We start from the raw sequence: 14,630 nt of genomic DNA, 5'->3' as shown, positions 1-14,630 counted from the left end.
GGGGGGGGGGAAGAAACAGATTACAGAACGACGCTCCTACGCTCATGTAGCCTCGATGATATCAATGAAAAATCTTACTTCCTAGTTTCGCACGTCAAACGCCGTCTTCGATTGCTCTATAAAGGGTCATGCAACGACTGCGACGCGTCGCTCCAGTTTCCCGAGGTAGCTAGGAAAGTCCGCGGGCTGTAATCAACAGGGTAGCGTGGCCGAGCGGTCTAAGGCGCTGGTTTAAGGCACCAGTCTCTTCGGAGGCGTGGGTTCGAATCCCACCGCTGCCATTTCTTTTTGCTCCTTTCGCACGCGACGCAGCGGCCGCGGCCGCCGCACTTGACGCGAGCCGCCCCGCCAGCAGTGCGCGTCGACCGCGCAGCGTGCGATTAGCAGAGACACGCAGTGATAGCGTCTTCCTCGAAGGTCCAATGGGTTGCGTCGGCACGCGGCGCCGTGGTTCACACCTAACAGGATAACATGCGTCGCCAGCAGGTCGGAGCTCAACCTGTCGTGTAACGACATCTGTCACGCTACGCCACATGACCATTCGTAAAGCCGTGCGGCGACACCTGTCGGCGCGATGATGTACGACCCTAACGGACTTAAATCGCAGAGCGGATAAATTCACGCACTTGCTCGTCGCCCGAAGCACCATCAACGGAATATGAACTGAACGGATATCTACTACTGAATTTTGTCTTCAGAATAAAGACTTTTATATTTTATGATTATGCGTGCAGCTCGTGTGAAGTTTGATTTTACAATAAAATAGCAAGACCGATGACAGATTTTAAAGGAAAGGACAATTACCTGTTGCCCGATTGAGAAATCGACGATCTCACACTCGAGATATCTTTGGTTAGAAATGGACGACACAAACGTAGACGTCATTCTTTCACACAAAATAGACCTCCGTTTCGGACGATTTTTAATTGACTTGAATATTCGGAATATTATGTTACCGTATGTAAGACAGATAGTTTACCTTCAAGGAAATCAAAATAGGATTCCAATCGACGGGATACGGTGCGGAAGAGTATGTGTGTGTGTGTATGCTCCTTACGGAAGCTCACTCGTGGAATCCCCATGGCTCCTGCAAGCAGATGGGATCCTGCTGACGTTGTTGTCGTCGGGGGCTCGCCATTCCTGCCGTTTCTGTAGAAAGGGATCGTTATTGAACGCTTATGAAACGGCGAAGGGGAGAACGAAACGACCGCTATAATAATAATCATAACATCGGAAAAAGGAGAACGGAAGTGTGCTCCGGAGCGACGTGGTATCCTGATACAAGTTTCATTCAAAAGATGCTACCACGGACCACGCCCAAGCTCGACGCGCAGCTCGCACGAGAGAAATCGGCAAGTTATCGCGATGTATCGCAAATGGGCCGGTCAAGTTATCATTTACGTTATCATTTACTTCCTGAATATATGTAAATTCTTTTACCGTTACATCGTATTCTGCAATTAGCAACGTAATTAGCGTCATACACACGCGTGCGCGTTTAATATCACACGGTACATGAAAACGAATCGCTGAAACGAGAAACAAAACGGCGTTAAAAGCGACGAGTATCGTCTGCATCCACATTTCTTAGTCCTTTTTATTCGCATTCTCGTGGCGTCTTTATCAGCATTTCTATGTCGCTATATACCGGATAAATTATAACGACATGTGACTTTTTGCGTAACGACTCGTCTGGCCGTATCTGTACAGACACATTGATTAACTCGATAAATCCCCGAAGAAGTGTTACATTTTCGCGTTGCATTATGCGTTTTAAAACACGACGAGATATGCAGCGAATGCGTCGAATTTAGCGACTCTCCTCGTGCGATAATTAAATTCAGATCGCTATCAGATGTCGCATGAGATCACATTGTCTTCCGGATGGAAGGTTTAAGTATCGATTTAACAGCGTCGATATAACACGACTCCGTGGCGCAACGGTAGCGCGTCTGACTCCAGATCAGAAGGTTGCGTGTTCAAATCACGTCGGGGTCACAGGCTGTAACTTTTGCCACGCGAGATAACTCACGAGATGCATCCGTTCCTCCTCACGTGACGAATTAAAAAGCTTTTTTTTTTCTAAATCGTCAAATATATCGCGAACGCAAACATTCGAGAGTCAACGAAAGTCGAGTCTGCTTAACGATAATTAGTCCGCTCCTCATCGCTGGTTCTCCTCTCTTTCCCACCGAGTCCCAGCTATTCGCGTTTGTTTTTTTTTCCCGAAAGCGCACCTAATTCAGCGATGAAGATCCGACCTAATACCGCAAGCGGGACAAATTCGGCCGCCCGAGTCCTCGGTTATTCAAGAATCCGAGACTGTGCGTAGCTCCAGTTGCAAATTTATCGCGTCCGGTCTCGGCCGGTCGGAATCAGGTCGAGGCATTCGCAGACGCAACGCGTCGCTTCCTAAACGGCCGACTCGCCGCGGGAACGACGGGCGATCTCGACCTTCGAGCGAAATGAATTGCGCATTATTCCGCACGTGTTCGCACGCACACGAGCGAGCAGTGGCGAGTAAGCGAGGCGAAGCCGACGCACATGTCGGCGGCTGCGTCCCTTCGCAATAAGGCACGGTGCGTGCTCACATCCCGCACACAGTCCGTGCTTTACCAGGGCAGCATGAACGGCGTGTCTCTCTCCTCTCTCGTACAGTTGAGCGTCATTCGCGCGGGTTGTCTCATTTAGCCCCTCCTCGTACTAGGCGAACACGCGACGCGAGGAGCTCGCCGTCCGGGCTCTTGTATTACCTAGGGCACGTACTTTCGTCCGAAGCGGTTTCCGCTCAACAGGATTGCATGGTCGCGCTGGCGAGATAACAACGATGTCGCCGGCTTGTCAATGCCGACGTGGCGGAAACGTGAACGCGCGGATGTGAATGGAAATGGATCCGCGCGTGACAACAGCCGGCCTCTCAACGCGATCTCTTGACGCCTCGCCCTCGCTCCTCCGAGGTCCTGAGATTCCCGACTGGAACGAGTACATTGCTAATTAACGCGGCAGCGTCACGCTTGACAGACGATGCGAGGATAACGTGTGGGAGAGAAATTGACTTTAGCGTATTTCCGACAAAAAACATTCCCCCCACGCTGTCTTAACACGCTGGAATCTGACGAACTCTTGCTTAAAGTTTAAAGGTTATATAATTCAGGCAGCCGCGGGAAATGCTTTTAGCCCGAAAATTAAGTCACGGTTTTGGGCTTATTATTAGGACGACAAGCTAAAGGTTCACTGAATAATTGAGAGACCTGATCGGTGAAACTGATTGATTTTCTTATTGCTTACGTTCATCCGCGTTTCCAGCCTTACGACACCTTGAGACGCGGCCGTTTGAAGGTTACACGAGGATTCGATCGGAGTATTTTTTCCGCATGATGCGGCGTATGATATTCTATTGCGCAGTCTCCTTAAAACCAGATAAAAAATGAGCTCATAGCCTCGCCTCTGTCCACGTGCATATGTATGCAGATCTCGACGAGCGCGTTCCTCGTCGGACACGAGCCAGGCGACCCTGAGAAGCGGCGTCGCTTTTCTTACGCAACTCGCGTCGATAACCACGACGCATGTTCCTCCGAACATGCGCGATGTCGAAATAGCAAGGCGCTCCCGTCGAAGCGATCGTGCTCGCCGAAGGAGAGTTCACGAAGGACGTGGGGCGCCGAGAAGGAAATGCGCGTCGTGCGCATTCCCTTCTTACCAACCAACCAGCCAACCAACCTACGTCCCCCGCTCGTTCTCGTCACCGCTAATTTACACGCGGCCATGCGGTAATCTGCAGTCAACGGGCAGAATGGACATAATCAACAATTTAACCGACTGGAGAGCAGGAGCGCAGCATCGTGCAGTTGGCGAGCGGCCGCGAGGTGGCGGCGGCGGTCGCGCTTGCGCGATACCTCCCACCGTCGGCTGTTCGCCGTGGATCGGAAAGACACAATTTTGAGGAAGAGCCGCGCGGGCCCTAAGCACCGTCGCCACTCGCCATAGCCCATTGGTCCACGGCGATCTCTTTCCACTGCTTATTGGTTCATTAACTCCGGCGTGGACGGAAATTTCGGCAGGGCTACAGGCCCGCGGAACGGCGCGCGGTCTCGCCCGGGTCGTGTCCGTGCGCTCGGGAATTCCCGCGCACCACGGGTCGCCGTCGCGCCCAACGACCGTGCTCCGGACACGCTCCGGACGACGGGAGCCCGCCGTCGCGCGAGGACAGTGACACCGTTTTTCCCCAAAACCGGCATTAATAATACCGTAATCTCTCAAGTGTGCGCGCGCGCGCTTCGCTCTGCCGCCGCCATCGCTGTCGCCGCCATCGATAAGGCGACGTGCCGACGTCGACTTCGACCGTGCGAGTTTCTGTGTATCGTTCGATGTTCGAGTTTAATCGAACGACGTCGCGTGCACGCATCGCGCACCGCGCAATGCGACATATGGATCGAACGTTACTGCGTTTTCCCCTAAAATTTTAGACATCGGAGTGGGGCTCCGCGAGGGAACGATGCGTGTACGAAGGCGTATATGAATGTGTGTGTGTGTGTGTCGCGTGCGTATATATGTGTGATTGGTATACAGGGTGACTCGCAGGACGCTTGAGCGAGAGTCAACATCTCACCGACACGTGTCCTGTGCGATAACGGAGAATGGAATTATGATTTACGAACGATGAATAATAAACTATATCGATATGTTCATTATATCATACACGTATATTCACGCATATGTAAATTTGAGGGAATTGTCAAAGGAATTGTGCGTTCGTGAGGCATCGAAATTTTAACTTCGTCTTCCTAGTCGTACGCACAAATATTCGACTGTGTGTGTTCTCTTCTGTTGTATAAAATCCTGTATCTTTCTCTAAGTAAACCATTTTACAGAAAAGTGTATAATATTGTGCAAAACTCTGTCATGTTGTGATACTTTTATACATAGATATTAGAAAACAGAAAAAGAAAGGACAGAGAGAGAGAGAGAGAGAGAGAGAGAGAGAGAGAGAGAGAGAGAGAGAGAGAGAGAGAGAGAGAGAGAGAGAGAGAGAGAGAGAGAGAGAGAGATTGCGCTTTGCATTCCTGTGCATCCGAGACATTCCCAATAACGCGAATTCAATTACATACAACCTTGTCTATCGTCTTTCCTACGAATATAATGTCCTCGCCTAATTCCACGACACACCCTGTACATGCTCATGCGTGCGCGCGCGTAGTGGCTTGTGTTGACACTAGCGCTTCTATCGGTGGCGTCACGAAATTACAGGCGGCCGCATGCGTTCCTGTTGAAAAAATTCCTCACGGGCGAAAGTCAAGGTATGACGGAATATCGCAATAACCGCGGCCGCAGCCGGAGCCGGCGGCTTGCTCGTATCGCATGCTCCCCTGGTGCTAGGAGGGGCTCGGTGAGACAACCCGCGCGAAACTTTGTTCAACGTAGGGAGAGCGATCGCCTCCCGTAAGCTCCTGCCGCCTCGTGTTATCCGGATATGATGGTGCTCGCATGCGGGATGTGAGCACGCACCACGTGCTCGTCACCGAGCACATTGGGGTGACGGCCGACGGACGATCGGCGATCGACGGCCACCACCGCCGCCGCCACCGCCACCGCCACCGCCACCGCCTCCACCACCAGACCGCTGCCGACGATTCGTGGTTGTATTCATCAGCGCAATCCCGAGAACTCGACTCTCCTATATCTAGTCAGAGACTGCAGTCGACCGCGATGCCGCGGAGTCAAGTGTGTTGGCCATGAACATAAAAACATGAGCGTTGAAACTTGAGTAATAAGCAAGTCGGCCAATCGCGACTGAGCAACGCGTTTTCGAGCATTCTCCACTGTGATTGGTCGACATGAGTTTGATTTTCATTTTAACTAATTCGAGCGATTAAAAACTGACTGATAAAACAGGATGTATACGTTACATGGAAATGCGAGAATATTGCACGTTATGCGTAAAGCAATGTAAATTATTTGGTAAAAATAAAATCTTTACTATAAGCAAATTTAAATAAACGTAATGGGTTAAAGAACTATAAAAAAGTATTCGATAACGTATTATAATTATTTATGTAAATAATTATTAATGTAAATTATTAACGTAAAAATTAACGAGTATTAATTGACACGAAGAAAATATATTTGATAACCTATATCGAAAAATCCTTTGCTTCATTTAAGAGAACTTCATTTAACAATTTTAATATAATAGTATTTTATTTTGTTTATTACTCTGTATCTCCTTATAATTTATTGTGTAGATTTTCGTAAAAAGTATACTTGTTCACACACAGAGCCATTGTAAGTATTCTGCACGCAAAAGCGAATTAGCAAGAAGACTCCGTGGCGCAACGGTAGCGCGTCTGACTCCAGATCAGAAGGTTGCGTGTTCAAATCACGTCGGGGTCAATCCATCATTTTTGCTGCTTTTTTTCATTATTTTTGGACAAGCATAACTGCCATTTTTATTGCTTTCTCAACGGCAGTGTTCAATAACGCGGATAATACTTCCTTAAACCCTTATAAATAAAAAATAATATCAACTGGTGTTAAATAAACTTCCAACCTAGAGACAAAATAGTCGACGTTAGACTAATAATTACATCTAACGTCTTTTATACAGTTGTAATTAAAATATTGTTTTAATAAAATATATCGTAGGCTTATTATACTTGTTCTTGATATTAATAGCAAAATACTTCAAGCAGCAGTCGTGGCCGAGTGGTTAAGGCGTCTGACTAGAAATCAGATTCCCTCTGGGAGCGTAGGTTCGAGTCCTACCGGCTGCGTGACTGGGTGGTTATTTTTTGTCGTTTAATAGATTGTTATTATCTTTTATAATATAAAAATATCTCCTAGTTGGTCATGTTGCACGTGAAAGGAAAGTGTCTGTTTTGCTGATTGTTTAAATTCTCGATCATAATTAACGTATAAAATCTAAAAATTATTTATTATAATTTTTATGAATATACCGATTATGAATATAGATATAATACCGTCATTTTGAGGGACCGCTATAACTTCTCCTCGATAGTATAGTGGTTAGTATCCCCGCCTGTCACGCGGGAGACCGGGGTTCGATTCCCCGTCGGGGAGTTCTTATTTTTCTTTTTCTTAGTTCTTATTATTGTTAACATGCATTTAGAATTAAATTTTTGCTTTATATATTAGTATAATGTATAATTCTACTTATGTTATATTTGTGTTATTTTTTAAAAATATATAACATTCATAATTAATATGTATTTATATAGAAAAAAAATGTAAGACCAAGATATAATTTCATATTTCCATTTTTGTATCAATATCATTAGTATTGTAAAAAATATATAATGAAAAGATAAAAGTTTCAACTATATTATAATTGTGATGTTATATATGTACTATTTTTGAATCACATAATTAATAATGGTCAATTTAGTTACGTTAGTACAAATCATTAATATTACTAATATGACATAAATATAATACAATATAAAAATTAATGATTTTAATATTAATATATGAAACTACTGATCAAACTAATAATTAGGAGGAAAGCACAAGGGCGCCGTGGCTTAGTTGGTTAAAGCGCCTGTCTAGTAAACAGGAGATCGGGGGTTCGAATCCCCCCGGGGCCTGGTTTTTTTTTACATCACAAGTTAAAAATTTAAATATTTTTTTACAAATTATCATTTAACTAGTTAATATATGATAGTCAAAACTATCAGAGATTTACAAGCACGATAAGCTAAGTAAACATTTTATAATTTTAGAGACAAATTTAGAAGTTAAATAGATATGTGATAAAATGCTGATATATTATTTCTATCGATACAAAATAAAAAACCAAAAACCGTTAAATATCATGCTCAGTTAATATACGAAGAATTCAGACATATGTATGATTATAATATTTATTTATATTTTTCTCATAATAAATAAGTGTGTGTCTATGTAAAATGTATTTGCATATTACATATGTTTTATATAAAAACATGTGTAAGTAAAAATTATTCCTGCTACGCAGCAAGAATTATATACACTGTAATAATGTTCATGATGATATTTAGGATTAAAAATTGAATTTATATCCATTCCCAGAAACTTTCACATGCGCTACTGATGGTGCAGATGAGTAAGCAACACCCAGTAAATTCTGCGACGGTCGTTCAGGTTGTTGCTCTTGCTGCTGCAGCTGATTATCCAGTTCTGGCACCTATATATAATTACTATTAACAAAAATCATACTTAAAATGCGGTCATACAAAGATTATTCCTTCTTTCTTAATGTAAAATACTCTATTAATGTTATCATTAATGTTGTATATTATATAATATAGTCACTTGGACTTTTATCTTCATACTCTCCTGTCGAGCATAACACTAAAGAAACTCACCTGTTGTGAGCTTATTGTTTGCAACTGCTCTTGTTGAGCTTGTGCTTGCGCTTGCCTGAGCGCAAGCAGTTGCGTTAATTGCGCCTGATAAGCAGCATTTGGTTGATATCCATATAAGTAAGCTTGCTGTTGCTGTTGTTGCAATTGTTGCGCATATGCAAACGCAGGATCTACAGAGGCTTGATAAGTTAAAGGGCTAGTTGCTGGTGTCGTTGCAAATGCCTGAGCGACTCCGTAGCCATTTGCACTAGAAGCAACTGGATAATATCCTGGAAATTTAAAGTTTCCCTTCAATCATTGCAAATAAAGGTTTTTTCTGTATGAAATAAGTTACTCTGTAAAAAATAAAATTATCCTAAAATCAATTATCATATAAATTACCTAATTAATTACCTGATCATTTATATAAAAACTACACGTCATTTTAATTTGATTCCTTTAACTTGTATAATTTTCAAATTTGTTGCATAAAAAGATTGCAATGAATATACGAAATTATATTACTCTAAAGGTAAAAATTACATAATATTGTTCTCTTAAACACAAACCTAGGCTGGGATTTCTATAAGCAAGAATCTGCGCCAGACTCGGTAGAACCCTTTGCGCTAACTGAGGATTGCCGATGCTGGAGGAGAATGACTGATGAGAACTCGGTCCACTGAATGCAAACGACGTTTGAGTTAAACCTGGCCTGATAAAACTGAAAGAGGTGTGTGGCTCCGAATTGCCTAACACATTTGTTGGCTTTATGGTTTGAACTGGTGCTTCTGCCGCAACGAGAGAGCACAACATACTGAAGAAAATTACGTATTTCTGCAAATTATGATATATGCTGTTAATAAAGGTATCTTTAACATAAGGACGATTGTGACACTAGAGTAGTTTCTTCTAGAGTAACAGCGAATTATAATATCCTGCAAACTAATCATTTATGTAATATACATCATAAAATTTTCGTTTAATATCGATTATTCATCAATCCATCGAAAAAAGTTGCGCTTCAACATTACAATTATCCTAATCATATTAATCATAATAATGCTATCAACGTACATTTCGATAAAGAGTTAGATCATTATTGTGAGTAAATATTTAAAAAATATAAGAATTACGGAACTAGAACATTTAGATGTAAGAGTAATACATTATAATCCGTCATACTTGTTCACTCACCAACATTGTAAATCAAAAACTATGAATAATTTTGCAGCGTGATAACAGAAGCACAGTATTATCGCTGGCGAAAATCACAACAGTATTACGGCGCTAGGAAAACTTGTGGGGCGCTATATACTACGGAAGCACTCGCTTCGAAACGTGAGTCGCATTCAATCGACGTCATTTTTGTAGATACTTTCTCTGGTATACCGCAATCGAATAATTCATGCACCGTAATGAGACCAGGTGTAACCGCTTCTTTTCCAAAATATATTTGACAGACAGTATCATAAATTGCATCTCGCATAATAATGCGTTATATTCCTTAAGTTTTCACATATAAATGCAAATAGAGATTACAGGTTTGACTAGAAAAGAAAACTGTCTTTGCCGAGATCAAGATCATTGATAACAGAGAAAGCTACTTTCAAAACACTATACGGAGAGCATTAATTGCGATTGGATGAACGATCATTGAATATTAAGCGTTCAGCCGGTAGCATTAATGATGTCAAGCTTTACTTCTGTTACACGTAGTAATATTATACATAGTATGAGCACAAAATTTTTTTTGTACAAGTTCGCCTTATACCTTCGGTAAACGAATGCATCAATTCGTAAATGTAAAATATTATTTTGAAGACTTGTGCTCTAATCTACGAGTTGCTCAAGAGTACATGCATAATGAATATATCACATACAATACATCAGCTTCAAGTAATAGAAATCCGTACATTAGAGAAAACTATTATAGATACAATTTGATTCTCTTTCACTCCTTCACCATGTATAAAGAATGCATTAAAATGTTATATTTATCATATTTTCCACATGAGAGACATTCTTAAGTTTCAAGATTTAAGTTTCAAGATGTCTTTATTTATAGTACAACTGTGACATAGTTTATATTGCCGTATGAATTACAAAATGTCACATTATTGATAACTGACATTTTAATTGTTTGAGGATAGGCATACGTTAAAATAGATAATTGAAAATACGTATCTCAATGGATAATATCTTTAACAACGGATGACTGATTTGATGGAGGTTTGTGCGATGTGACGTATCTAAATCTATGTTCTTTCAACAGACTCTCACACATTCGAGAAATACGATTGATAAAACATGCCCATAGCAGTAGTGGCAAATAACGCGAAGCAACTCCACCATGTTGCTAATCCTAAAACACCTCTGTAAACGTCTGTTGTAAATATCTATAAAGAAACATATTGTTTTGTACTATAAAGAATTATAAGTAGCATTTATTTAGATCATAACAATCATAACAGATTTTGTGTAAAAATATTGAGACATAGTACCTGCTTTAATGAACTTAACGCAAGTTGAAGTTCTTCAGCAGTTTGTACGACAGTCTTATCAGTATTATCATTGCTACTTGTAGGTGGTACGGATGACTTCGGCAATTCATCTGCTGGACATTCCTCTTCGAGCGTTCCTTTCAAGATACCTTCCCACGTAAATCCGCCTAATATACAAAAAATATAAGTAAATTTAAATATAATATACTATTGCTAATCATTCCTGAATATAACAAGAAATGTTTTCTTACCGAGTGTTTTATACAAAAATGTGAAAAATAAACATATAATTATTGGTACAACGAATTGTAACGCTACTACACAGAGATAGTAATATACAGCTGCAATCTGTAACATACAAAGATAATTGGATTTGTTAAGTATGTAAGTATGTAAGTTATCAAATTTGTGTGAGTAAAAAATAATGTTTAATTATTGTATAATTATATTACTGTAATAATATGAATCTTTATCGTATATAAACCTTTTTCTGCAAATCAACATTGGTTATTCTACCAGCCTCCTTTTTTTGAATTTCTAATCTTTGAATGGCCAGATTTAAATAGGATTGCAGATATATTGGCATGAGTACAATCTTCAATAAAACAGCAACAACAACAGCAAGCAATCTCATACTTTCAAACGTTGCAGCTGTCATTCTGTTACAGAAAAATTTTTAATCCTTTTCTATTTAGGCATATATATAAGAAATTTAATACATAGAAAATCTACAAATTTGATTAATTTAGAAAACAACATCGACTTACAGTGGGCCAGTCATGCCACTAAATATCCGCACAGTTAAGTAATCTCTACTTATTGGTGTAATCCATAAGCTCACTAATAGAAAAGGTGAAGCATAGCTGATATTTGCTACCAATAATAACAACTTGCTATCTTTGTAATATCTGCAATAATTTTCTTATGTAGTAAATAACTCTTCAGTGTTCAACATTAATCAATTAAACAAATTAAGTCGATTATACTTCAGTGTATCCCAATGCATTTTTGATACTCTCAATCCTGGAAAAGTAAACAAAGATCCAAGTAGGCCACACCATATAGCGAGGAAAAATTTTACAACAATTTTGGAAGCTGGCCCCCTACAAGTAAAACAAAGAAATAATTGTATTTTACATAATTGTTATAGTACAACAATATATAACTACCAAAGTATAACTAAAGTATGCAACAAATCTAACAAAAATTATTAATTAATGTCAAACATGACTAACTTACGTTGATGAAAGTCCTTGATTATCTAAAAACAAAGAAGCGCTATGATTGAAACTTGTATATGCTTTCTCCAGGCCAATTTCCAACTTATTTTCATCAACTATCAGAACCATCATAGCAATAAGAAGATAGGCAAATCCAGTAACAATACATGTAGACCTTTCACCTACACTTTCTTCACCTTTGAAATATTGTATCCAGAGGGAAAGCAGTACTTTACTAAAAATTATGTAAAGAAAATAGAGCATTGCTGTGACAAAACATTTAATTACTCCTCAGAGGCTAAGAAGCCAAGAAAGAGATCTTCATAGTCCAAAGGATACAATGCGAAACCCAAAACCAATGAACACCATAGTATACTGAGATTGATCTCATCTTTGATTGGATAAAAATAATTGTATACCTGTTAAATAAGAAAAAAAAAGTTCAAATAATGTTGCTAAACACAATCAGCTGTAGATACTATATTGGTCAAGAAATTGTATTTAAAAAAAAAAAAAATATGTTTAGTTATAAATATAGATTCACTGATTGGATAAGACAATCTTAGATTTAAAAATACTAACCTCTGTCAGTATGTAAACAATAGTAGCATATATAGAAAAATCCAATAGCCATTGATATTCTGTATAATATTTTAAGTGTACTATATCATACTTTGTCACTTTTGCACTTTCAAGTTTGATGTCTAGATTTCTAGGGACGTGAAATACATCTCCCACTTTACCATTCTCGTTGTGCTTTCCTTTCTTTGGTTTCTCTTTTGGTATACCAGCTAAAGCTCTAAGTTGTTGATCTGTCGGATACAGATATCGTGTCAATCTGTATAGATAAAAAAACAAAATCATAAAAATCTATTATCCTACTTATTATTCTTTCCTTTTGTTTGTTTCTTATATACTTGTAAATATACATACCCAGTGGAACATAAGATCCATCTCGCAAAGGAAAAATGTGGACTTAATTTTTGAATAGTACTGACCATTATAAGAGTAATGACTAATTGTGCTCCAAGAAGAGCCTGAAAAATATCAAACATAACATAAACATAATAAGAGAAATATATTTTAACAAATATATTCACTTCTTAATATATTTCCACATAAACATTGCTCTTATGGATATATACTTTATTTTCTTATTAAATAAATATAGCAAAAGATATGTTTAAAAAGTATATTCTGAAATGTATCTCAAATGTATATCAGAAATGTAATTTACGCATAAACATTACAGATATTGCAGACGAACATTATCTCTACAGACATAAATAACTCTCTCGTTAAATTTACCATAATTCATGTGTTTTGATGATTTAAATTCTCACAAAAAAGACTGCTCCATTGAAGAGAAGACGTTTCTAAAATCTCGATCAATTCTGGAAAACACAATGGTGAAACATGTCCGATTAATTGTGAATAATGTTTGCTCTACCATTTCAAAGAGCATATACAGAGAAAGTTGAGCTGGTTTTATAAATAGTTATAACCTGGCGACCACATAATATGCGAACAAATGCTTAGATTCGCGCTTCGCACTGGATACCAGTAGGGTTGGGCGATATCACTTCGATTATCTTGACATCGATTATAGGTACTTCATTGGAAAGTCAGAGCTACACTCGCATACATGAACAATTTTTGATTAATCAATTATATTTCGATACAATCCCATTACTACTTCAGTTTACGCTAATTAAATTAATTAATTTCTTTAATAATTAATTTTTACGCAGGTCGATTAATTTTTCCAAAACTTGAAAATATGGTTTGAGTTTTGGCTAAAATTAACCTTTTTAGCAGGAACTCCAACCACAAGTTCTCAACAAAAGTCTCAACAAAATTTAGTCGAGACTCGAACCACAAGTTAGTTAGCATAACTTTTTAGCAGAAACTCCAACCACAAGTTCTAGCCTCAACAAGATTCAGCCGAGACTCGAACCACGTTATTATTTTTTAGCAGTTACATTTTTCAAGGAGATATTGCATTTTTAAGTACAAAATTTGTTTATTTTTCAATTCTTTTAATTAATTAAATTTATAATTTATATAATTATTTATTTATAATAATTATTATTTAAACTTATTATTTACCGCATTTTCTAATATCAGGAAATTTGATTAAAACATGTAGTAATTGGAAGGTTAAGATAGATTTATCAGCAACATGCAAGTCGCATGACGAATACGAAATAAAAAATGCACAGGTTTGTTTCATTTTATAATCAAAATTAATAAAATTCTATAATTATAAATTCAGTGATAAAAACTTTTAGTTTGATATATAGATTTCAACTTCAAAGATTAAAGTTGAAAGATCAATCTGTTTTGGATGATATATAATTAAACAATGATATCCATGATATAATATTTAATTGACAATATTACGACTAGTCAAACTGATATAAATATATAGGTTTAAAATTATCATGTACAAATACGGTTTATAATTTATGACTTTGATTATCCTATACTTAACTACGTATTATCACATAATTACATAATATCTTAAATTGAAGCGCGCGTAAGCGTTTTGCAATGTGAAATGCATATGT

General features: G+C 38.8%; 2 protein-coding genes, 1 long non-coding RNA gene and 6 other non-coding genes across 9 annotated transcripts; 6 read left to right on the top strand and 3 right to left on the bottom strand.

Moving 5' to 3' along the window:
- Positions 1-199: 199 nt before the first annotated feature.
- On the top strand, positions 200-281 carry TRNAL-AAG (transfer RNA leucine (anticodon AAG)). Its single transcript has one exon. It is a non-coding gene; the product is annotated as a tRNA-Leu (tRNA).
- Positions 282-556: 275 nt separating this feature from the next.
- Positions 557-3,608, bottom strand: LOC112589392 (uncharacterized). The gene is made up of 3 exons (XR_003113518.1): positions 3,289-3,608; positions 2,754-2,973; positions 557-1,149 (listed from the first exon to the last, which is right to left on the bottom strand). It is a non-coding gene; the product is annotated as an uncharacterized LOC112589392 (long non-coding RNA).
- On the top strand, positions 1,927-1,998 carry TRNAW-CCA (transfer RNA tryptophan (anticodon CCA)). Its single transcript has one exon. It is a non-coding gene; the product is annotated as a tRNA-Trp (tRNA).
- A 2,710-nt stretch (positions 3,609-6,318) lies between the features above and the next one.
- On the top strand, positions 6,319-6,390 carry TRNAW-CCA (transfer RNA tryptophan (anticodon CCA)). The gene has a single exon. It is a non-coding gene; the product is annotated as a tRNA-Trp (tRNA).
- Positions 6,391-6,688: 298 nt separating this feature from the next.
- Positions 6,689-6,770, top strand: TRNAS-AGA (transfer RNA serine (anticodon AGA)). Its single transcript has one exon. It is a non-coding gene; the product is annotated as a tRNA-Ser (tRNA).
- Positions 6,771-7,005: 235 nt separating this feature from the next.
- On the top strand, positions 7,006-7,077 carry TRNAD-GUC (transfer RNA aspartic acid (anticodon GUC)). The gene has a single exon. It is a non-coding gene; the product is annotated as a tRNA-Asp (tRNA).
- Positions 7,078-7,527: 450 nt separating this feature from the next.
- On the top strand, positions 7,528-7,601 carry TRNAT-AGU (transfer RNA threonine (anticodon AGU)). Its single transcript has one exon. It is a non-coding gene; the product is annotated as a tRNA-Thr (tRNA).
- A 294-nt stretch (positions 7,602-7,895) lies between these two features.
- On the bottom strand, positions 7,896-9,698 carry LOC105181809 (cAMP-dependent protein kinase catalytic subunit). Its single transcript, XM_011138816.3, has 4 exons — positions 9,534-9,698; positions 8,909-9,173; positions 8,361-8,629; positions 7,896-8,179 (listed from the first exon to the last, which is right to left on the bottom strand). Exons 1-4 carry the CDS (start codon positions 9,537-9,539, stop codon positions 8,036-8,038), a joined length of 684 nt encoding a protein of 227 aa, XP_011137118.1. The 5' UTR covers positions 9,540-9,698; the 3' UTR covers positions 7,896-8,035.
- Positions 9,273-13,712, bottom strand: emei (transmembrane protein 161-like emei). Its single transcript, XM_025302520.1, has 12 exons — positions 13,566-13,712; positions 13,369-13,454; positions 12,994-13,097; positions 12,643-12,898; positions 12,400-12,479; positions 12,080-12,295; positions 11,827-11,943; positions 11,608-11,748; positions 11,325-11,499; positions 11,092-11,188; positions 10,841-11,007; positions 9,273-10,735 (listed from the first exon to the last, which is right to left on the bottom strand). Exons 2-12 carry the CDS (start codon positions 13,369-13,371, stop codon positions 10,616-10,618), a joined length of 1,476 nt encoding a protein of 491 aa, XP_025158305.1. The 5' UTR covers positions 13,372-13,454; positions 13,566-13,712; the 3' UTR covers positions 9,273-10,615.
- Positions 13,713-14,630: the final 918 nt, after the last annotated feature.

Source organism: Harpegnathos saltator, unplaced genomic scaffold (assembly GCF_003227715.2).
Source record: "Harpegnathos saltator strain DR-91 unplaced genomic scaffold, Hsal_v8.6 scaffold498, whole genome shotgun sequence".
NCBI lineage: Eukaryota > Metazoa > Arthropoda > Insecta > Hymenoptera > Formicidae > Harpegnathos > Harpegnathos saltator.
This window is presented reverse-complemented; position numbering and strand designations above follow the sequence as displayed.